Here is a 24485-nt window from a genome sequence, read left to right as displayed (position 1 = left end):
TAGATTTTCGGAAAAAAGATAAATTGTTAACTTGCCGCAAACAGTACAATCAAAGTTATCTTTTTGTTTTATATCTACAAAATTAGTTGCGGCTGGTTTATAATTAATAAAATGGCTCTTCTGTAAGTATTAGTAACAATTTATTTGATCAGCGCCATCTAGCGTTGCGGATTTTTGAACTAAAAAGTAGCCCTAAAATTCTCAACGAGAGTTTTAGGCATTTTTGGCCCTAGAGCCAAACAATAAATTGTAAACCAGCCGCAACAATTTTTATAGATGTAAAATAAAAAGATGATTTCGTTTGCACTATTGGCGGCAAGTTTACCATTCATCTTTTACCCGAAAGTACAAATATATAAAAGATCAACATTTAGGTAGAAGATGTATTGAAAACTTGCTGCAAACATCACAAACAACGTTAAATTTTTATTTTATATCGACGATAGAAGTGGCGGTTGGTTTATAACTTATCTTTTACCTGAATATCGACCTCTTATATATTTATACTTTCGGGTAAAAGATAAATTGTAAACTTGCCGCCAACAGCATAAACAATGTAAACTTTTTATTTTGTATTCACATAATTACTGCCGTACAAGCAGAAAATGTCTAACGCTGGTATGCTGCAGAAAAACTGATATATTTGTTTGTATAGGAAGTAATATACTTAAAGATCAAAAGAACTAGATTATTGTTTTAGAATAACTTCATCAAGCCTCGTAAGTAAATAACAAAAATTTTGACTAAGTGGTGTTTTTAATTGTCGAGCCAAATTTGCGTATCATTTCGTAATTAACAAAATAATAGTCTTGTTATACACAATTTTTTGGTTTAATTATTTTTGGGATTGAATTTTTCGGAATATTATAATGACAAATCCTTATTTCAAGACCAAAAATTAAAAAATTGAGAATTCCATGCGAGTAGTTACAATATTTTGTCATTTCAGTAATTAATAATAGTAATCATATTAAGTTTTATTATTATTATTATTATTATTATTATTATTATTATTGTATTATTATTATTATTATTATTATTGTAATAATAATAATTTTATTGTTATAATTATCATTATTATTATTACTATAGATCATATAGTATTGCTGTACTATAATAGCAACTTTATAAATAACAAAAATAGTTATGGTTAACATCTATGAGGATTACCGTCAAGCTTGAATCAGATGGCGCCAGGGTACGTCGCGGCTGTCATAGCCGTCTCACTCACACAACATTACTTTTCAGTATTGTATGTACATAGGAAATTAAAGTGTAGTGGTAAAGCGCAATATTTGAAATTTTGAAATGAATAAGGAAGACAAGAAAGAATATTATGGGAGCTTAAAAGTTTCAGAATTGAAGAAGCTTTTAAAAGGGAAAGGAGCAAGAGTCAGTGGAAGAAAAGCAGAACTCGTGGACAGGTAAGTGTACATTTTAGTTTATATTTACAAGGCTATTTATGTATTTGTTTACTAATGATTGGTCTCCCAATTGCTTCGAGCCACTTTTTTTTATCACACTATCAGAAGGAAATTTAAATTGCATTTTCTTATCGCAGGATATTACACTGCACTTCATTTTTCCTACTATCTTTAAACGTAAATGCAAACAAAAATTGTCTGCAAACAACAGCAATCATTTACAAAGGTTATGTCTTATGCTTTGCTCATCACACAGATAGGCTCACGGACACAATACACTACTACTGTAAATTTGACGGTGTGTGAGTGCAACGGCCATGACAGCCGCGACGTGCCCTGGCACCATCTGATTCAAGCTTGACGGTAAAAGAGCCTCATTGAAATCGAATATTAGATTATGTATTAGTAATTATACAAATATATTTATAAATTATACATTACTGCTCTCTAATGCAATTTGCACTGGCTTCCCTATGATTATACATTTTTTTTTTTTTTTTCAAGTGTCTATAAATTGTAATTCAAATTCTCGCGCTTTAGAACGGGAGCGGTTTGGACTTGGAAACTGGAATCGGAGATGCAAGGTGCTACCAACTTAAACCTTGCATCCTCGGAAAAAATATTTTGTCTCCGAGCGCCGCTAGTGACGATTGCGGAAAACACCCATAGTTGCGACCATAGGCTTTGTTGCCTATAAATGGAAAAAGAGGTATAGGTCTGTTCAGTCTGTTCACTTACTTTGAGTTTAGCGGAACAGTGGAACCCCCTTTTCAATATGAACGTTCACAATGAAATAAGCAAAAAATGTCGATGTGAATAGCTCCAATCTCTCTATACTCATCTCTGGCTTAAGCTTTAGCTGCTTACAGACAGAGAAGAGAATAGTCATGCATTAGTAAAAGGAAAAAATTTTCTCGTATTTGGCATTGTTGAGATAATGAATTAAACCATATGAAAATGCCGAACGAACGACATGTGGTTTGAAGAGTGTGATTTTTGCTTCTCATTATCCATATACTAAAGTACCTTACATAAACAAACGAAGCATACTTGGATACATGACCCCTCTGTTGCACTGTACATCTACTTTGTTGTTGCAAAAATGGCACATCGGCTCATGAACGATTTGATGAATTTAAAAGATTCGCCCAAGGATGTAATCAGCTGGCTAACAAGCGATGAATTTGGCGTAAGTGTAATTTTTTCTCAACTTGAGTGTCCTGCATGTGGGGTTACGGCTCGTCATTCTAAATATATATTTTTTGCTTTATTATTACTATTATTACTATTATAGCTTTTAGTAAGCAATTGTAATCCATGACCTTAAATGGATTTTTCAGGAAATGCAGTGGCTGAAATTCAGCAAAATTTGTACAAAAGAAGAATTTATTTTTTTCTTCTTGAATTACCTGCAAGATCAGTTTGGAAGGTAAAAACGGTTTGATTGGTCAATTTTTTTATTCACTGAATGGATCCGATTCGAGCATTTTTTTTTTTTAGTTTCAATCTTAAGTAGTTTCTTAATTTTTTACTTTGATTTTTTAGTGTTATTAAAACTGCTAGTGGTACTGGGGAAACACCAGCCAAAAAAATTTTATCTCACTTGCGAACAAGTAAATTCAATGAACCAGCCAAAAAAGACGTGAAGGTCATGAAAAATACTCCACTTTCCACACCAGAAATAATAAGAAAGTCAGCTTCAGTATCACAGAGTAATAACATTTCTGGTTTTAGTAATAATAGTGCAACATCGATCATACATGATTTATCAGAAAGCGATAATTTCAGAGAAAACAGTCAAGTTATCTCAAATAGTACATTTAGAACTTCCAATAACAGTACACCTCTGGTCAAGACAAACTCTGTAACTAAAGCTAAAAAAAGAGTTGAATTAAAAAGCTGCAGTCCTAATCAATTTGGTAATATCAATCCTGCATTTCAAGAAAATTGTGATTATGAACAAGCTGATGTTAGCAGAAACATTAGTTTTTATGAAGAGTCCTTTCCCAGTCTTGAAAGCAGTACTTCTGTTGGCGTGAGTGCTTATAGTACTCCCATCAAAGATGACTCTTTGAATCGATCATACTCTAACCGAAAATCGAGTTCTTCGGTATCAAACCATAACTTTCAAAGTCCACTCTCATCATTACACAACGATTCTCTGTTTATGATAAGTCCAATTCATTCAAAATTTCAATACGTGCATAACAATAGCCCAAAAAATTACAGACAGTATAAACAAAATTCAACAAGTACGCCCGATAGATCCCAAAACAGTGGATCCAAAAATTCAAAAAATCATTCAAGACAAAATATTAGTTTAGGGGATTTCATAGGAGCTGAGAGTCGAAGCGCCAAAAAAAGTAGTGGAAAAAAATCCAACAAAATGAAAACATCGTGCAATGAACAATCGAATGAAGAAGATGAAAGAAGTGTTTTTTCCGACACATCTAATAACAAGACAAAACAGAAAAGAAAAGTAAATCCTACTTCTCTTGATGTCACAAATGAGAAAGGTACTGTATTATATTAATATTGCTATGATCAATCTAATAAACGCCCCATTGAAAAATGATTAGTTTTTATACTTTAGACTGTCAAATAAAACTTGATATTGCAAATTATTATTGTAATATGATATAGTTAATGTTTTATTTGCTTATGGTATGTCTCTTTTTTTTTTTTATAAACTCATTCGGTAGAGAAATATTCTTGTTTTTATTCAGCATACTGAGAACACATGAAAATTGTTCTCTTTTTAAAATTTAAAGTTACTAATACAACCTGAGTATTCAAACGTAAGAAAAAAAAATCAGGTTTTATTGATAAAAAAACTTTGCCATGTAAGTTGAATGCGGAAAGTTTTACAAAAAGCCATTAATACGAATGTTCCAGGAACCAACGAAAATACTGCTTTTGGAGACGTTTCAAGACCTTTTACTCAAAATCCTCAGTTTGTTGATGTACCACCAATCGATAAATCTGCTGATAATGAATCGTTCCAAGTTGAAAGAGGACTGATAAAAATTGAAAGACAGAAAAAACCGGAACCTTGCTTGGATGATAACAAAGATACAAAGAAAGATTTAACTGACGAGAAAAATGAAAGTAGGTGGAAAAGATTTCCTCACACGTCTCAAAAAACGATAAAACCGGTTGTTACAATAACTCCCAATAGAACTTTGGTAGAAAACATTGAAATTCTAAACGTACTGGCTGAGGTGTACAGTGGTTTCTTAGATCATAACTTGGTTCTTAATCCGATGACAGAATTATATTTTATTATTTACTTGATTACTGTTCAGTATAAAAATACAGAAAAACTGAAATCTCTTGTTAAACAAAGTACAGAAGATAAAATAGAAAATGATAGTTTGAACAGCTTAAAAAAGAGTTCTTCGTCATTAAGAAAGTCTTTAAATTTTGACAGCTTGTCAGACAACACATTAGACAACAATATTAAAAATGATATGGAGAACAAAGTTCAAGATAACAAATTTTTGCAAGATTGTGATTCTATAAATTTAGCAAGTATGACGCGAGACAATTTGAACATGCTAGACAATAAAGTAAAATTGATGACGGTCAGTGAAACTGATGATGGTAAAGTAAACGATGCAAGGGACAATAGAAATCTTGAAGGATCGGAAAGCACTGACAATTGTGTTGAAAAGAATTTCAACAACCCACACAATTGTGTATACTTTTCTACTCAAGTTTTAAACCTTCAACGAGAATTCTTAAAGTGCTTGGACAGAGTGACTTTGAAATTGCTTTGTGAAAATAGTCTCATTGGATCGTATCAACCAGAACTGTGTGAATATTTAGATTTGGTATACAACATTAAAGTTACTGAAGCTAATAAAATGAAGTCTGTATTAAGTATTGGGTAAGTTAACAAATTTTATTATCAAGGTATTACTCAACAGTACAAATTTAACAATTTGATTATCATGAATGTTTCAGTACAGTAGACTTGAATGTATGCTTCCAAATAGAGACGGATAATTGCAATGAATTCCCGACACCAGTAGCATTTAGCTCCTTTCGTAAGCAGCGTGATATGTTTTATGACATTTTGAAATTTTGGAAAGACAATCACCTGCTACCCGGATCGAATTTCAAAATTGCATTGGGCAGCAAAATTAGAAGTATCCTTGGATTAAATGCCGATGTCACAAATTTAACTCACTTCACGCGACTTTTCAAGTCCCAAATGCTTATCTCATGCATCCAAAGTAGGAATCAGGTATGCAATAATATTGATGTTGCATCGTTCGTTTAACTGCGAACGTTGCTTTCTGTATAAACTTCAACTGTTGTGCATTTTAAACTCTAGGAAGACTTGGACGAAGAAACTGTCAGCTTTCTCAAAAACTTGAAAGACAGTAATCCAGGAAAGTTTACGCAGCTGCAGCAGAAATTGATTACACCATTATCTCAAAATGGCCCGGTGCCATTACCCTCATTTCCTGGAATTCAAGAATTTTACAAAGACTTTATTTTATTAGCAGCCAATCCTTCCTTTTACACGTATCTTGAAAACACGTTTGTGCATGAAATTATGGAACTCAACAATTCACACTTTGTCGGTAGTGACGTTGAGGAAAAAGGTTAATTATATTTGTGCACGTTAGATCTCCAAAAATTGTAGTATGTTGATTAATAATGTGTAATTTTTTACAGAAACCGACGTTGACGAGCAGACGAAACAAAATTTTATTCTATGCATGTCGAAGCTGAAGCTTCTTGCAAAATTTTTAGGATTCATGATTGCTTTACCATACAGGTCAGAAACTAGTATGCTGGAAAACGTGATAAGTTCTCAAGTGATGTTACGAAGCGAAGTGAGTAAACGTAAATCTGGTTTCAATTGAGCCCTTAATTAAAGTATCGCTTAACTCTTGATGTTTTTAGTGCTTACCACGAATAGATTTACAATATTGTCTGCAATCAGCATTGGTATTAGGAAAATTGTCACTTACGGTTCCATGGTTGGTGGAATATTTGGCGATGATGGATCACGCATCGCTTAGATTGCCTTATTATAAAAAAGTCTTAGAAATGCTCTATTGTATTTATCGAGCGTCCAACTATCTCGCAGCAACCAACGAGGAGGAGCTCATGTCCCAAAAAACTGCGATTCTGTTGAAGCTTTCGATCGGCTGGTTGTTTGAATTACCAGTATTCCCAGTGGAATTTTATTGTATGTGGCAGTCAAAGTACAACAGCAGGGTACTGAAAATGATTCGCGAAACACAGGTGTTAAATACAAAAGCTGATTGTGATAGCTTGACCGATGCCGAGACGTCCATGGTCTCGGTTAAGCATAACTTGTTTTTAGATAAATTAGAGATTGTTGATGATGTGATATTGTACAATTGTTGTCCATTTTTAAAAGAGTTGAATATTTTATTGATATCTGGAAAGCCTAATGTAAATAGTGCGTCGTATAGGCATGTTACTCCAGTTAGTAGTCAACTAGAAAAATCTAATCTTAAAAAAACAAGTGCCAAAAATTTAGAGGTACGTGTTGATGTTGCGTGTTATTTTACGTGCTACAAGTTACTTAAGGTTTTATACTAATTATTGATTATTCTATTAGATTCAATTGGAAGAAGCATTTTTTCACGGTCAACCAATGTCCACCAGAAAAACTGTAGACTACGTGGCAGAAAGAGTAGCATCTAGTTGTGTTAAATATATTCGTGACAAATTGTTACCTGTTGAGAGACAAAATAATAGTGAGGCAGTGAAGGAAATGGTAGATAAAAATTATAACAAATTTTCAGTAGAAGATACTGAACTCATCATCAATGTAATGATTCTCTTATTTAAAATTTTATTTCATTGCAAATTAAACTAATGACTTATTTACATTTTTAGTACCTGTCAAAGGACATTAATGCAATATCAGCAAAAGCTGTGAAGAATATAAAAGAGAGGACAGAAGAAGTGATTCCTGGAATCTGCGAAGCTCGAGTTACTCAATCAATCACAGCGCTATTATCCGAAGATTGCTTGAATGCTGTTAAAAACATGTGTATAAAAATAGCAACGAGAATGGCTTTAGATAGAATAGATCAATGGATTTGGTCTCACATTGTTGGCAGCTCTATTTTCACAAAAGATATTGTCCTCGAATTGAAAAAGGCATGTAAGTTGGATGATGAGGTAATAGTTGATAAAAAATACCATAACCAGAGTGCACCGAGTCCTACAGAGATTATAGATGAGATTAAAGTAAATTACCCTGAATTTTATCTTAACTTGACATAACATAATCCAAGTATTATCATCGTTAATCAAAAATTATTTTTTATTTTAGCATTTAATTTTTGAATTACTTGAAAGTAGAGGGATGCTATTAACACAAGAAACGTTATCTAAGTTTTGGGATCGATTGCATGCGTGCTTGACAGAGCGCAGCGATTTGAAATCTATTCCCGAAAAAATGATAATAATTTTAAGTATCGACTTGTGTTTATTTTCAAGTAAGTGATTTATAAGCGTAAAAAATAATTTATTTTGAATATTAATATCATGACTCAAACTATGAAATGTGTTAATAAAATGTATATTAATTTTGTAGTGACTTACCGCCCTGAATTATTTACGGATGAAGTTCAAGAAAAAGTTTTAAGAGCGTGGAAAATAGATCGTTTAAAAATATTCAAAGCAGAGACTCCATTATCGAGGTTACTTAGTCCAAGAAACATAGAATTAATAGTACGCTCTGGTAATAACGACGTTTGGCTGATTTGTGGTAAATTCATGAAAAAACTGATCAAAGAAAACATTTTACCCATCAATGACTTGTGTGAGCAAGCTGTTGCTGTATTGAGGACGGATTGGGATACTGTAAGTATATTTTTGTAGTATTTCTTAATGAAATTGTAGATTTTTTATAGAGAAATGAGCGGCGCATGTTATCAGTACAAAAAAATATCTTGTAAAGTTTTATCTCTAAAATAGTAGTTATTATGTTTCGTGACACATGTCACCAGAGCAAGCACCAGGCGCGAGAGACCTTCAAAGCAGTGCCTGAAAAGTTTCTTGTGCTTGCCCTAATTGGACTTGCGTACCAGGTGCAAACTCTATTTTTTCTACTGAGGGCACAGTAAACATCCAAAGGTAAACAAAAAAAAAGTACACCCAAACCCAAAGCAAGTAAAGTAAAAAAAGTAGGTAAGGTTTAAAAAATTGTTTTTGTAAAAACTTAAGTTGGTACATTTTTATAGTGAGGATAAAAGTGCACATTACACAGTTTACTTAGATTAAGTAAAGTTTTTTTTTCTTTTCCCATTCATTTGCAGAAGTACCTTACACTTTTACTAGAGCAAAAAGCACACAACCATACTTTAAACGATTTCATAAATTAGTAAAATAACTGTTGAATCAATTATATATTATTGGGTTGGTCAATATAGAATTTAAATAATTATACATAAAGTATGTACCTTAATTGGTGGTTGAAAGTTGACGTATGAATTATATAAGTTATTCTTGTGTCAGTGGCTCACAATGCCTTAAAGAATCGTTCAAAAAAAAGTTGGTTGAAAAAATTATTTTCCATAGTAGTTGTACCTCAAATACTATTCACAATCACAACAAATGTCCAAAACGATTCCACTTCAAAGTTTTTGATTAGGATCAAACGAAGTGCAAGAAAGCTTTTTACTTTCAGTTAACTTTTCAAGAGTCATATCAATTGTATCTAAGAATCTCTTATTCTCTGAATTAGAAATTGCTCGGTTGAGGACATACTCTGAAGGCTTTGATTTTTTTCCAAATATCTTATATATGTGAGTTGTGGCCTATAGATTTACAATAGGTTCTAAATTGATTTGTTTTTAGTATTTTTTAAGACATGTCTTGTTTCTCCCAAGACTTTTTAAAAGTGTACAAAAAATTGTAAATCACATCGGTAGATGTGTGATTTGAAAGCAGCTTTTCTGAGACAAACAGCTTTCTCGCACTCTTCGTTCCACCAAATACAGTTGTAGTTATCATTTTTTCCATCTTGTTTAACTATTGTGCTTTTCAGAGTTAGTAAAGAAGTTAGCGTTGTTATGAAAAGTGGTAGGTTGTTTGTATTTATAGTTTAAAGAAGTAATGGTCGACTTATTTATGAATTTTATGAAGAGTTTGTACCTTTCGAGGACATCAGTGTTAATGAAGTCCGTCACAGAGAAGTGGTTGCGATTGGAGCTCAGTAGCGAGTTGAATTTTTTCCAGTTTAGTTTATTCGTTTTATAGCTATAGTCCCTTTTAGGTAAATATTCAAGATTAACATTGATTGAATAGTTATGGGAAAGTGATCGTTTCCCCATAAATCGTCTAGGGTCGACCACTCAGATGTCAAGGCCAAATTGGGAGGGATAAAAGTTAGGTCAATAGCAAAGAATTTGCATTCATTTTGAGTGATTGTACAATGGGTAGAAGGACCATCGTTCAAAAGAAAGAAAGTTTCCAGGTCCAGGTTATCAGTTATTATTTTTCCATTAGAACAATTTTTTCCGTTTCCCCATAATACACGATGGGCGTTAAAATCTCCAACGTGTGACGTCTGTTGTGACGTTGTTGTGACGTCTGCAACGTGCCAGAATAAAGATCTCTTCTTGATTGAAATGGATTAAAATGGAACCGTATTCAAGACTATTATTAAATTTGCGACACCAAAAATGATACATTTTCTAATAAAAAATGCAAGGCCTCCTTTCTCGCCTTCCAGCCTATCGAATGTAACTGATTCGAAGCCTTTTAGGGAGAAAGATTCTTTAGATTTTAGCCAGGATTCGATTATGATAATTACATCATAATTAATAGCATATTTGCACAGATCCAATTTATTCCTAATACTGCTAGCATTTCACTAAGCAAGATGCTAAAAGAGCTGCTATCAGTGAACATTTCTAGAAAGGATAAAATTGCGCCATCGGATGTAAATTTTAAATTTTAAGTGAGTAAAGTTAGAAGTGAATTAAGTTAAATAACTGATACATGGGTAATTCATTTACAAACCGAACACCTTTTTGATCGACACCTTTTCGATTTGTCTGAAACTTTTATATCGAAAAAAAGGGATAAGTACGTGTGCGAGGAATTTTTTTTTCATATTTCCGATAATATATGTGATCGGACACTCAAGAATAGCGAGTTTTTTGGCTTCGTCTCTCGTTTTCAAAAATTCATAGTTCCAAATCTTAGTCAAATTTTACGTCAAAAACATGCTTCTGAAACATGGTACCTTTTCCATTAATCATTGTTAAAATAATAATTTATTTAGCGCGTAATGGCCAAGAAACGATTTTTCGCTGATAAAAAGAAAAATCTGTAACGCATATCAAATAAAGCTAAATAAAAAATTTGTAGATAATTAAAAGATCTACAACTTTGGTCCAAACTTTTTTTTAACGTAACTTCAAAATTTTAAATTAAATTGCAAAAAATGTTAAAAATCATCTTTGTAATTAACAACTATTCATTGAATATGTGCATGAAAAAAAAGGTTTTATGAGTAATCAATTTTTCAAACCGAATCTCCTGACGTGTTGGAAAAAAAATCTTGATTGAAAAAAAAAATTATTATTGAGCGTTGAAAAAAAATTAATCCACTAAAAGTTCGTTGGCTGTTGGATCAGCTGTGCGCTGCTTTTCGTCTGCGACCAAAGCATTTCCTTTTTCACGTTAAAGTTCAAAGTAATAGAATTCTTTATTTGCAACTCCGCTTCGTTTCGTGTGTCAGTGTAAAAATGTCATGGAAAGAGGCTTGAACATTGTAAAATACTAATATTCGATCTAACTTACTTATCACACATGGAAGACATCAAAATAGTTGTAGAGTTGCATTTTTGTCCCACTTCACATGAGAAAGGATCCTGTGACGCGATAGGTGAGACTAGCTTCTAGAGAAAGTCTTCAGAGAAAACATTCGAACGCCACGAGAACTGTTTCATTGGGTGACAGAATCACTGCCAAACATAACTCGTTGCTATTCTACAAATGATGAGCAAAAAGAAAAAATGAAACTATCATCGGAACGAGCACAAAAGCTAAAACGATAAAGGGGACTATATTGCATGATTCCAATGTCTTATCCAGTATTAGAAGCTAAGATATTTTCAATGCATGAAAAAAACCGTTCATTGCACACTAAAAAATATTTCTCCTACTTTAGGTGTTTTTTTTTACCTATTGACATTTATTACGCTCTCATTAGAAAAAATAGAGTTCACTCATGGTGTATATCCAATCAAGACAAGCATAAGAAGTCCCTTGAGCCCTGCTTCAAAGATTATTCGGGTCTGATTTTTTTTTTCTTCTGATGACATGAGCCACCATGTACAAAAACTACTATTCCGCACTTTTTTTATGGACAGTCGGGAAATTTAATTTTCCGATTTAAAAACAACGTGGAAAATACCTATTTCCCTCATACTGTTACGAAGTATAATATAAAATTTGTATCAATTCTTACATAATTATAAAAATAAATTTTCTGATTGATGTGAAGTGTTTTAACTGTAAAATTAGAAATCATAACCTTTTAGAGTACGATTAATATGTTTAAAAAATAAATTAAAAAAATAATAACAATAATAATAATACTTGACTAAAATTATTTAATTTTCAGCTAACAATGAAAAATTTGTCAGTTTGCTTAAGAGAAGTAATAGATGATTACGAATTAATGGATGAAGAAAGTGAAAGAATACGATTCTTATTAAGATGGGTTGCCGGAGCTTATAGTGATATAGACCAAGACAGTTTTAATTTGATGTAAAACGTTTTATTTTTATATTGAAGTTGTCATGAAATTTTATGTAAGTGTATTTAAGTTGTAAATACGTTTCGACTTAAACTTGAATAGTACGTTTATTGTACTATTAATCAGGTGGTATAATTATTTAAACAGTTTTAAAATTTTGACTTGTAATGTACTGTTTTAATTGCTTTTCTAGCAATAAACGTAAAAAACTTCTGTAAAAAAATGTTTTTTTTGCTTGTGTTTTTGATTTCACTTCATTTAATAAAATAGTGAAATTTGATTTAAACATTAGGATTCATATATCAATAACAAAAAATTGGTATATAACAACCCAAGGACGGAAAAGAAAAGAAAAGCGTCCGAGGCTAAGCTGAGTATCGTATGACGAACGGACGATCGGAGGTTTTTTTACTTCAAACCGTGAAATACGATTTTGTGTGTCCCCGTGGTTACTTAGGGGGAAATTAGGCAATTTTGCTTCGAAAAGATTGCCTAAACCCTCCTCGAGAAGTATTGCGTGGTGAAAAAGCACATGTAATATATCTACATACAGCAGTGTCGGTTTTCTGCTACCGCCTGTCACATAACCCTGAAACTGATTTTCACGTATTTCTTGGCAAATATCTTTTAAAAATGACCGATTAAGTACCAGCATTTTCTAAAACAAAATTAAAAAGAACGGAATTTTTTCTACAAGTATATCATAAAATGTCTGCTCAGGTTATTGATTTTCAGTCGGGAAATGCTTGGACATCTGATTTTTTAATGCTCTTCCATTTGAGCTCGTGTTAAACGGTTCAACTTTGAGCTGAAATTTCTCAAGATTTCGTCCAGTTTGGAGTACAAACAGAGTTACCATTGGATTTAACAGATTTTAATCTACCAAATAAAACATATTTTGTTACTCAGATTTTCACAAGGGAGCTTCATTAAAACATACATAAAACAGCAATAAAGTGGGAAGGGAACAGCAGAAATAAGACAAACTTGTTTAACAAATCGCATTGATTTATTACTTCCTCATCTCGTTAGCAAATACATAATGTACACACAATCACTCATCTTGATCTCTTCACATGTGTTCACATATAACGAGCAGTGGTCATCGCGTGGAAAAATGAGTCTTTGAGCAAAATAGCACATTCAGTCTTTGAATATTGCAAAACTATGAATATTTACACTACCGTTGTAGGTATCCAAAATCTAAAAAATACTTTTGTTAAATTTATAATCTTAAAAAAAGCTCGTCGACATTTTGAGCATTATCATTAAAGTGATCAAAGACTGACTTGAATTTAAGTATTAAATTTGAAAGAAAAAAAAATACACAATGGTATTTTGATTATTGTGTGAAACCAGAATCTTTGAAAGAGTAAGAAAATGCAACTTTTAATGGAAAAGTGCTGAATGATTTAAATAATATCGAAATCAAGTTAACATTAAAGTCTCATACAAATTCATTTTTCTTAAATATATTTTTAAATTTTAATTACAGTACAGAGGAAATGTAGCGATTGACAGCTTATAAAATTGACAGTTGTATATTAATTTTTATAAATGACCGTTATTTAATCAAAATCATGTTCAGAATCTATAAAAAAAAACAAAAAGACTTCGATATATGACACTACACAATATTTGTTCATGAAAAAATTGCGGGCTTGAGTAGCTATACATAGTAAAAGAAAACTACGAAAAAAAAAAAAAAAAAAAAAAAAAAAGAAAGATAACTTGCTTACGCAAAATTTTGCGAGTCGACGATAATTCCCAAAAACTTGCCAGCGAGAATTTCTCACTGAACACGACGCAACAAATTAGTTTACTATTAAAAAAGAATTTCGCGAAAAATTCTTGCGTCGTAAGTTTTCGGGCTGTTTACGTTAAATCTCTTATACTGTACAATTATTTATATCTCTAATTACGCTTTCTCCTTTGAAAAAGTACAAAAACAATGTCGCGAGTGCGCAACCATCTTTATCTTTGCTAGTGTGAGTCAGCAATCATTGCTGTAATATTTTATTAAAAAGTATTATAAAATGCTTAGGATTACAAAAATTTTAAAACATCGAGCAAAAAACTGTTTGAATGTTAAGGCAACAAAGCTGAATGTAAAACTAATTAAACGTAAATAATATAACACGCGTTATAAAAGATTGTACTTCAAAATTTGATGAGTGAGTATAAACAATTTCATACACACACTTTTTGTTTGCTTCAAAAACGTGACGTATCGCAATTTCTCAACTTTATTTACATATTAATTGCAGAAAAGTATGCCGAATAAACAGGATGCACGGTATAAACGCTTACTTTAATTTAAAAATGTATTACTTGAGTAATACATGGCTTTCCTATTGTAACTTTTTCGTTACACCATGCGTAAGTAGATATAATAAATTGCTTCAGAAACATCAGTATTTCCGAATGCTACTTGTTTCGTAGAAGGAAATCATTAATATTTGGCAGTTAAGAAAAAAAAGATTAACGCTCACATCCTGAAATACATAATCGCGCATCTAAAATACTCAAAATTACATTGATGTTTGGATTTTTATTTTATGTGTACAAACTTCTTTACTATAAATGTGCATTTAAACATCATGTCCTTTAGCACAATGCATAACATGAACTACGAACGCAACTCGACGGATCTTGCTGTTTTCTTTATCGTTTATCGGCAGTAACATAATTGAGATATTATTTTTTTATCACTTAGTCGCAGCAGTGTTCTTGTTTGTTATCTAGTAACCACAGTGAATTTGTAAATTTACGAGAATCAAAAGAAAATATGGATAAAAAAAAAGCTGATTTATTGCTAATGCTTGCGCATTTATATCTTTATGAATCTTGAGATTTTATTTTTCAATAACTCGACATTAATTCTCATCTCATCAGACTAAGTAAAATTCATGTCAAACCATAATGGAAAACAAAATTTTTGCCTTCTTTCGAAGGCTTAACGCGAATATCATGCTATGCCATTCGTATTTAGTGTATTTAGGTATAATTGATAACTCTTAGAAAAATTTGTCTGACAGCTCACTGGCAAACATGCGCACGTCTCTGTCGGCATCCTTTTGCATATCTTTTAGTTTTTGTCTCACTTCATTCATCAGTTCCGTATCAAAGTAAGTGGCTGTAAAAACAAAACATAATTACATTCATTTTGATATCACAAGATTTTAATCGACAAAATTACTACAACTATTTAATAAAGCAGTCAACTCACGCATTTGATAAACCAATTCGCTGAACGTTCGAGCAACGACAAGCCTGACGTTGGGTACCCTATCATACGACAGCTCAAACAAATATGGCAGAAGTTCACGAGCAAAGACCTCACCGGTGACAATTGTGTTCTCGATAAGCTTCTGACAGACAAGTGCATAGGTCTGGCGAATCATCCATCTTTCGGTTGCGTGCGACTTAAGCAAGTTCCTCATTTCTCGAAGCATGGCTATCGCCAACGCGTCATCACTGTGCGAGTCTAGATACGATATTGTGGTAGCCACCTACAATAAAAAAAAAAATTTAGAATTAATATCTAGGGTTTGATTCATTGTCCACAAATAATTATAACACGAACGTATCTCGATACTCACAGCGTGAATTGCCTCTTGTCGAACAGCTGCAACTCTATCTTGCATTAGGTGCAACAGAAGAGGCGCAATATATTGAGCTACATCCATGCTCTGGTATAACTTGATGATGAAAGATAGCTGTTTGACAAGTTCTTCTCTAAGTCTCCAGTTCCACTTGCTGTCGGTGATAAGGAAATCGTTGAGCTTTGACAAATACTGGGTTCGATCTTGAGGACTGAGAACGTTCAAGAAGGTGCCGAAGTGCTTGAGCGCGCCAATCATGACCTCGTCCAAATCCTTAATGAATCCATTGAAAATTGGAACGAGATCCGATGCGGTGTACTCTTTGCCGATAATTGTGGCGATCTCGTGAATGCTCGAAGCCAGGGTGCTACGCACCTTCCATGTTACAGCGCCAGCAAGTGACTGGTATGCGTCTTTCAGTTTGGGCCAATTTTCTTTGCCTAGAGTCAGTACGACAGCAGGAAAGCTAAAGGCACAATGATAGTCGAGACCCGGACCGCCTTCGTTCGAATTGGACTGGTTCCATGCCATTTTGATGTAGTACCTGACGAGAATTCCTGGTACTATGTCGTTATCATCGTCTTCCCAGTCCGAATCGTAAAATTCGAGCGAAGAGTCGTAAGAACGGGCGTTGTTTGAAGAAGAGCCCTGTTCTGAGAAAGACACGTCGAACGTATTATTCAAGATTCCGCAACGAATATCGCTAGTACAACGATTGCGTCTGGTCTTCCTCTGTTCACGGCTTGTATAATCCTCGTCGTCACTATTCTCATCACGATTCTCCTCGTTTTCATACATTTGGAGCCTGACCTTGGGCTCGTTGTTTTCATTGTCATTATTATCATTACTGTCTGTATTTTGCTGTTGCTGGTGTTCTTGCTCTTGCTTATAATTCACGTTATTTTCATTATCATCGGACAACTGGATTTGTTGATTTTGTGGTTGTTGTTCGCTGTTATTTTCAGTATTGTTCTCATTATCTTGAACACCATCGTAAGCTAAGAAAAAAACGTGATCACATTACAAACACGTAGTTCGAAAGTTTTTATGAGATATAGTTAATATAATTAATAATAAGTATTAAAAAAGAATTCTTACTTGCCCAACCATTGCTGATTGGATAATTTTTAACATCATCGTTGGAAGTAATATTCTCATCAGTGTTTGTGGAATTATCGTCATTTGCGATGTCGTTGTCACTCGTGCCTGAATCTTCACTGATAATAGATTTTACGAAATCCATATCAAGAGGCGTATCAGGTGGATTGTAGTAGTACTTAAACGTGTTAAAGTTTTCATAATCTTTCATTTGGCTGATTTTATTCTTTAGTATAACGTCGTATGGATCCCCTGGTATATACATATCTGCTTTATTGCGTGTCTGTGCTTGTAAAGTGGCCCAACTTCTTTCTTCTATCGAGCTATCTCTTAATTTGCTGTTAAAATTGAGGTTTTCCGAAAGAATATCTGAAAACTTAGCCACAGGAACTCTGGAATTCAATACAGCAGCTATTATTGCATATTAGTTTTTTTTTTTTTTTGAGTTTTGTCCACTTTATAAGCTAATAACATCATTGTTGAAAAAGGTATGGTTTTTATGAATGCTGAACAATGAGCAAGGTGATAAAAAGTAAGTAATCGATACATAAAAAAAAGTTTGAAATTATACAGAAATTTTACGATTATCCGGTGAAAATGTTTATCATACTCTACATCAAAAAAACAAAATTTTATTTTTTAGGACAAATATGAATAATAACCATAATTAAATCAATTCCAAAAATCCGACTACCCCGATAGGATCAGTATCCACCCGGAAAATTTTGAGTTAGTTATTATTTACGTACAAGTGATACCATAATACTCAAGGGACAATGGAAAGGATAAAAGGCACCGAGGGTAGCATACTCACACGTTGAAACGAGGCCAGCCACGCTCATTCTCGTGAACAAGCACGAGCTCGCCCTTCTGGTCGCAGATGAGCTCGTTGAACTGCTTAGCGAAGGTAGAAATGAACGGGCCCAGGATCTCGTAGGCTGAGCGTCGGACCCAGCGCGATTCATCGCGCAAGTGCTGGACCAGAAGCTTCGAGAGTAAATGCCGGCGCATCGACAGGGGCACGCACCGCACCACCGACATCATCACGTCGACCGTTGTTTTTCGCACGCTCCACACCGCATCCATGCACAGTTTCGAGTATGCGCGTAGCTGTGTAAGACGAAGCGAGAAGAAAGAAATTAATTTTCTCTACTGTTGATTAAATTAAATTATTTTACAATGATCTGTTCAAGTCTCACCAATTTGTTGTAAATTGCCTCTTTCGACAATATCGTGCAGAACTCGCCCACTATGGAGGCGCACACCCTTCTGACCAAGAAGGCATCGCTCGTGCACAGATCGAGAAACCGATCGAGGAACAGCTTCTCCGTCAGTTCATCCCCTATGAATGGATTCACTCTCGTCATGAGCTGCAGACAAAAAATATGACATTTGTTAGTTATCGTGTATAAAACACCTTTCCGGATGTTGTAAATATCAAATAAACCGTATGCATAACAGTAATTCCAACATTACGAATGATAAAAATTAAAATAAATTTTTTTGGCCGTATTAAAATGCTTTGTTTTAAACATACTGATCGTAAGTGTAATTTTCATTATTGTTTCTGCAGTCACGAACAAATACATTTAAATACGCATCAATTCATCAGTTTAATTCACATGATACCTTAAATGTACATATTAAAAATTAAATTACGCTGTCATTATCGTAAAAAATTTTATAGATCGCCGTATGAAGTTGCGTAAGTAAGTACACTGATCTGCTGTTGAACGTTGAACGACGAAGAAGCTTCAGGTTTGCTGTTATTTTCAACTGTTTTGCACATCAAAGCTGGCTGTGATATGCGTTCAATGCATACCACATCACAACCACTCTGACGGGCAAAACAATCAAATATCCATGTCGCAAGTAACAATATTTACAAAGATTGTACACTTCATCTGTACAAAAAAAAAAGTATCCGATAATAACAGAGAAGAACCATTTCGATGGATACACTGTAACAGGTATGAACACACAGCAGCACATTTGACGCACATGAATAGATCTTCGCGCGCGATAGATACACAAATTTGTGAGAACGGGAGTCGACGAAGCAGCCAAGCGAAAGAAAGAGCAAGGAAGAGAGAGAGTAGCCCGGATCTGACGAAAGTCTGTCCCACGATCTCGATTCTGTGAAATTGCAGCCAGGCTAGAAAGCTTCCCTCTCTCTCCCGACGTCCTCGCACACGAGCAAACATGTGCAGTCGAAAAGGAATACAAGGTAGGTAAGTATATAAATATGTTGTGAATGTGTTGGCGTTGCAACGAGGGGGAGAGAGAAATGAAGAGGAGGATCCGGACGGCCCTGTAGGTGCAAACACCGGTCGTCTTTTCTCTCCCTTCATTAGGTCGGGTTGTGGGGGAACGAGGTAGAGATCAGAGGGGTAAAGGACACTTTCCTTGCAAGAGGCGGGATCCAGACTCTATTGTACTCGTTTTTTTTTCTCTTCTTTCTTTTCTCACGTGAGTTTTTTTTTCATTTATTAACTTAATGTAACCCAGTACAGAACATAAACGGGTATCACAAAAAAGTTTCAAGGGTTGCCTATCAACTTGAATGAGAAATTTTGTACTTTCAGATTGATTCAAATTCTTCTTCTTTTCTATGTGGGCACATGCAAACATATGCACGATTACTGATGATCCGATGAAAGTGAGAAAACTCTGCGCTCAACAAAGCTGGCTGTGATATGAATTGGAACAACATACAACAACCACTTTGTGAGCACCGAGTCTGTCACGCGACAAAGCTGGTGTTGAGTCAACCAGCTGTTTTCCTCTCAGTCTTTTATTTATTTAAGTTAGATGTGAAGAACGACGACGTGAGTGGACAAAGATCCAACTCGTCAAAAATGGCTGTGATATGAACTCAATACAACACGTCACAACCAATTTGACGATCAGACCTTGCCCAACTCCTCGAGAACGAGGAGGATGATCTACTTGAGTAAAGTTACTTTTTTTCTTTTTATTTCAACCGATAGATATCAACTAAAAAAGTAAAATCCATTTTCAATTTAAAATTCTGATTACTACTAACTCTATGTCAATGGTTTAAACAATCATACAGAAACTGCGCTTATAAATGTACAAAATTTACGTCACTGAAGTAAGAGTAACACTATACGTCTTAACTTAATTTTATTTTCAATTACCTGATTCTGATTAACACTATTTTTCAGCATTCTAAATATACATTTTCTTTTACCTACTTCACTTATGAATATCGCATTCTTTATTCCTTCACTGAATAACATACTATTAATGGCAATGACTGATTTCATGTAGAGAAGAACAAATTGTTACAATCAAATTGACCATACATTTGAATATGCAAATTAAGATTAAGATTACAATTGAAAAGAAAACGATGGAAAAAGTCTTCTCTCTTGAAAATAAATTACAAGAGCAGTCCAGAGAGCGTTGTCGATCGGTTTTACGGGCCAAGCTCATCAAAATGGCTGTGATATGAGGGACAGTGCGTACATTCCACAACCAATTTGATGTATCAGACCGTAAAAGTGTGAGCTTATGCGTTTTTTGTCTCCCATCACTCGCTCTCTTGGTCGAAAAAATTCTACATGGGACCCATAGTCGACGGTGGACACGATTTTGCTCATCAAAGCTGGCTGTGATAGCTGATTACTCTATGACAAACCAACTTTGATGGTAAAAGCATGACCTTCCAATTTTCAATTCCAGCGGCGTTGTATGACGACCCACTTCTTTCTCCTTTTGGCGTTATTATATTATTGTTTTTCGTGTCTACGATGGTCGAGCGAACGCCGCATGAAAGACAAGGTAGTGAGACGCAAAGATAGAGAAACATCTCACTACCCATGTCTTTCAAGCGGAATGTCACCCCTGCGTTTGCGAGTATATATATATATATATTTTTTTTTTTCATACTTTTGTTCAACAATTACGAGTAATGAGTATAACGACAGTTGCCCGGTGAAGATGAAGACACGTATGTACAACAGAATACATTTCATTGACTTTGAGCATATGCTCATTTATGGACTCTCTCAAAATAATTTGTGTTAAAATTTTTCATACGAAAACGACATCGTGAGATTTTATCATTCACATGGTGATTCATCAGAGAATATCACTTTACACCAACCATAAAAATAACTGTCTTTTGTGCAGCGTTTGCTCGATCATCGCAGGCACGAATTTTCGCCAATTGCGAGTCAGAAATTTAGTATATTAATATGTCATATCATGTATAATAAATCATAGCAGTTATGGCAACAATAGGTAGTAGGTAGTTATACTATTATTATCCTGCATGTTATTGACCTAGCCTAAAAGTTAGGACAGAGCGAAAGATGATACATGATGCATTATAATAATTAGTTGGTATCAAAAAATAGCCGTACTATGCATATTATTTGTAACAGTAATAGTACCGAAAGAAGTAGGATTGTTGTTAACAAGATTCGTTTGAAATGTGAATGATTAAGTCTTACTTTGTCAACTCTGACAAAAAGCTTTCTTTGCAAATATTAGCTTATTATTTGCTTACGTACAACAATTAGATTCTAAGATTTCAAACTAAATATACCATTACTTACAATACTGATCATTATCAAATGTACATTCATTACCTAACGTATTACACAAAATTTTTTAGCAAGTGGATATGCCTTACGACCAATAAATTTAACTTTTTTATTATAAAGTAATGAGAAAAAAAACAGAAAAACAAAAATACTATGTGTAACTTACACTGAGCGCCAATGATTGCAAGTCGTAGCTCACGTGACACGAGAGATCGATGATAGTTTTGCACAGGTCCTGCTCGATGGACTCTTCGTCCAGTAGCTCGCGGTCCAGCAGCGTTTTAATGACCCCCAACGCATCTTGCCGTACCTGTAAGGAGCACGTGTACACTTATAAGTAAACAAACGAGCAAAATCAAATCAAAGATCAAAATTTTTATCGTAATCAACGTTACCTGAGTCTCAGAATCATGAAGGTATTCGGTGACGATGTTAAGCACCCGCCGAGTCGGACTTTCACTGAATACACGTGGTACTTCCTGATACAATACCAAGATGTTGGGTAAACAGACGACCAACGTTGATTTCACTGCAGCTTCTGCAACATAAATAAAAAAAACAATTAAGTACTCATCAAGTCAAAACGAATAATACGTTTCAGTTACAAATGGTAGGATATTAATTTGAATTTGACAAATAAATGGCAATGATCAACAGCCAAAATTAAGTGTATACCTCGGTGTATACACAACACACACATACACACATATTGGAAGAGGTACGTAATATGGCGCGTTCGTGAAAAACAAAACCGCTCGTTCCGACCGGACGTTTGATTCTCAGTACGTGTTCGATTTCGATAGTGGTCCAGTCGGTCGTTACGTATTTTTAATAACTTGGCTTTCGCAAGCGGCTGTTTTTCATAACCGTATACCTACACCTGTTCTTGTTCCCAGCAGACTCGAGCTAACCCTACAAAGCAACTCGACCTTAACAAAATTATACCTCGAGTTATACTCAACAATTCAACGATAAACTTGCAGAGACCACTGTAGTTTAGTTAGTTACTAGTCTACTTGCACTATTACTACCTTTACAATAAAAACTAAGAATATTTTTACTAGATTTGCTACAAAAGACATACTTACTCCACGGTTGTGCAAGAGAAAAGATATGGCTACCCTCGACTTTTCTCTTTTTATATGAGCTTCGCGGTCCTACTTGGAATGAGTAAGTCTAGTATTCTTTACATGTCTATGGTTTTATTTCGTTGCGGCAGTTTGACGACCAACAAAAACTAACTATAGGTTGTTACTTAAAATTCGAGAACTTAAGTACTTAATAACACTTTTTTCTCTTCTGTAAAAGCCTTTTGATTTTTCTACTTGTGATTTTCAGGTAGTTTGTAGTGTGATTTAATTTCACTCACCTGGTTCACTTAGTACCATACTTTGCCGATACGTGGCGCTAGGACAGCCCTGCACACACATCATGTCCCAATTCTTAAATCAAAGAAAATTTCTTTACCCTTATTCCGTTAAATATTTTCTTTTAATTGAAACAAATTTAGTCGATCCAAAAAAACATTTCGTAAAACTAAATGAGAAATTCGTAATTAAAAAAAGAAAATTTTAATTTAATAAAATATTATTTTCAATTAACTCATATTTTTTTGCTCATAAGAAAATATTTAACGGAATGAGGGTACAGAAATTTTTTTTGATTCAAAGAATTGGGTCGCTCAGTGTATAGGCAGCGAATCAACGAATATGATTATTTAAAATAATATAATCATTTGGAATATTCCAAATGAAAAAATCACGGTACGCCAAAGTCTGTATGTACACTCAGTGGAACTCTGATCTGTTCCGGACCCTATTATTGAACAGTACTTCACGCCATAGTTCCGAAATAGGGTTCGGGACAGATCAGAGTTCCACTGAGTGTACAATATACCTACGTACATAAATAAGGTGTCTATAAAATGGGCTTGTTTCTGCCATTAGATGGCGATAGTGTGTCCAGGTAAGATTTTTACAGAACTGTAACTATATATGTATTTAATATATAGTTCTTTGAAACACACTACCACACTCTTGTAGGGGCTTACCCCCACTCTTATATTAGTCGTGTGGTGTAACCGCTTACTGACGACTTCAGTCCTTGCTGAGCTCGAGTCCGAGCCACACATATAATCATTGTAAATAAAGCACACACTCATGTACGAAGTCTCTCTGCTCATTCCAGCACCTTCTCCCACGACGACACATATATATAGTAGGATATAAACCCTACACTCTGGGCACACTACCGCCATCTGATGGCAGAAACAAGCCCATTCTCATAATATGCCGCCATACATTCATAGTATAGAGACTTTGGCGTACCACGATTTTTTCTTTGAGAACGTTTCAATGTAAAGTTGCTTGCGTACCCGGGGTACGCTTATCAGTATACCATTCGGAACGAGTCCTTAATATACACTTGGTAACCCGATCAAAAAAGCTACCTTCGGCAACTCTTTGGTACCTAAGACGGACCACCTTAGGCATGAGACAGGCGCGTCTTCGGACCACCTTTGGCAGCCGAATGCTGCCCGTATTCGCTCCGAGGGTTGGCGTGGTGGGGATAAAGAGTTCCACAGTGCTTCGCATGGTGGCAGACGATTTTGAAAAGTGAGGACGCTTAATGCTTGTTGGGATGGATATTTTTTTTTAAAATTCCTCATCACGCATATTGTTGCGTTGTTACATGTGAAAACTCGGGGTGAAGTAGCGCAGTAAAGTTCTTTCATATTCCCCGTTGAAAAAAGTGTTTAAAGTCGGCCAAGATGTATAAACGCTATACAAAGGAATAAGTTAACCTCATTTTTGTATCTATAAAAGGAACTAGTTCTCGATATAGATATACTAATAACATGGAACCCTCCGCAGAGTTCTCGATCCCCGTCATCCCCGAGTATACATCTATTGTAACTTTGTAATATTTCAAGTATGATTTTTGTGATAAAAACTACTAGATATTAAGTAAAACTTTTATAATTACATATTTATGTGAAACATAGTTAAGTTTT

General features: G+C 34.4%; 2 protein-coding genes across 8 annotated transcripts in view; one reads left to right on the top strand and one right to left on the bottom strand.

Moving 5' to 3' along the window:
* Positions 1 to 2302: 2302 nt before the first annotated feature.
* Positions 2303 to 12320, top strand: dlt (codanin-1 like protein dlt). 2 transcript variants are annotated; one of them, XM_089598474.1, is made up of 13 exons: positions 2303 to 2613; positions 2765 to 2853; positions 2970 to 3940; positions 4320 to 5313; positions 5391 to 5673; positions 5764 to 6037; positions 6111 to 6271; positions 6342 to 6950; positions 7030 to 7188; positions 7311 to 7667; positions 7753 to 7918; positions 8017 to 8285; positions 12061 to 12320. In XM_089598474.1, the coding sequence occupies exons 1-13, from the start codon at positions 2527 to 2529 to the stop codon at positions 12208 to 12210; spliced, it is 4569 nt and encodes a 1522-aa protein (XP_089454600.1). In that variant the 5' UTR covers positions 2303 to 2526; the 3' UTR covers positions 12211 to 12320. The 2 variants fall into 2 exon arrangements, with proteins under 2 accessions (XP_089454600.1, XP_089454599.1); XM_089598473.1 differs by having other exon boundaries at positions 7030 to 7242.
* Positions 12321 to 13200: 880 nt separating this feature from the next.
* LOC106640535 (serine/threonine-protein phosphatase 4 regulatory subunit 1) overlaps positions 13201 to 24485 on the bottom strand; it is a 303355-nt gene continuing 292070 nt past the window's right edge. For all 6 annotated transcript variants that reach the window (XM_089598290.1, XM_089598292.1, XM_014354607.2 and 3 more), the window contains 8 exons: positions 21868 to 22010; positions 21639 to 21782; positions 18098 to 18268; positions 17713 to 18008; positions 16899 to 17290; positions 15798 to 16798; positions 15425 to 15707; positions 13201 to 15331 (listed from right to left, as the gene is read on the bottom strand). In XM_089598290.1, the coding sequence (XP_089454416.1) occupies positions 15213 to 15331; positions 15425 to 15707; positions 15798 to 16798; positions 16899 to 17290; positions 17713 to 18008; positions 18098 to 18268; positions 21639 to 21782; positions 21868 to 22010 (2549 nt within the window). In that variant the 3' untranslated portion in view covers positions 13201 to 15212. The remainder of the gene's footprint in view (positions 15332 to 15424; positions 15708 to 15797; positions 16799 to 16898; positions 17291 to 17712; positions 18009 to 18097; positions 18269 to 21638; positions 21783 to 21867; positions 22011 to 24485) is intronic.

The sequence above is a fragment of the Copidosoma floridanum genome, unplaced genomic scaffold (genome assembly GCF_036245765.1).
Source record: "Copidosoma floridanum isolate Cflo_tuat_1 unplaced genomic scaffold, Cflo_Japanese_pri ptg000006l, whole genome shotgun sequence".
In the NCBI taxonomy this organism is placed as follows: Eukaryota; Metazoa; Arthropoda; class Insecta; order Hymenoptera; family Encyrtidae; genus Copidosoma; species Copidosoma floridanum.
This window is presented reverse-complemented; position numbering and strand designations above follow the sequence as displayed.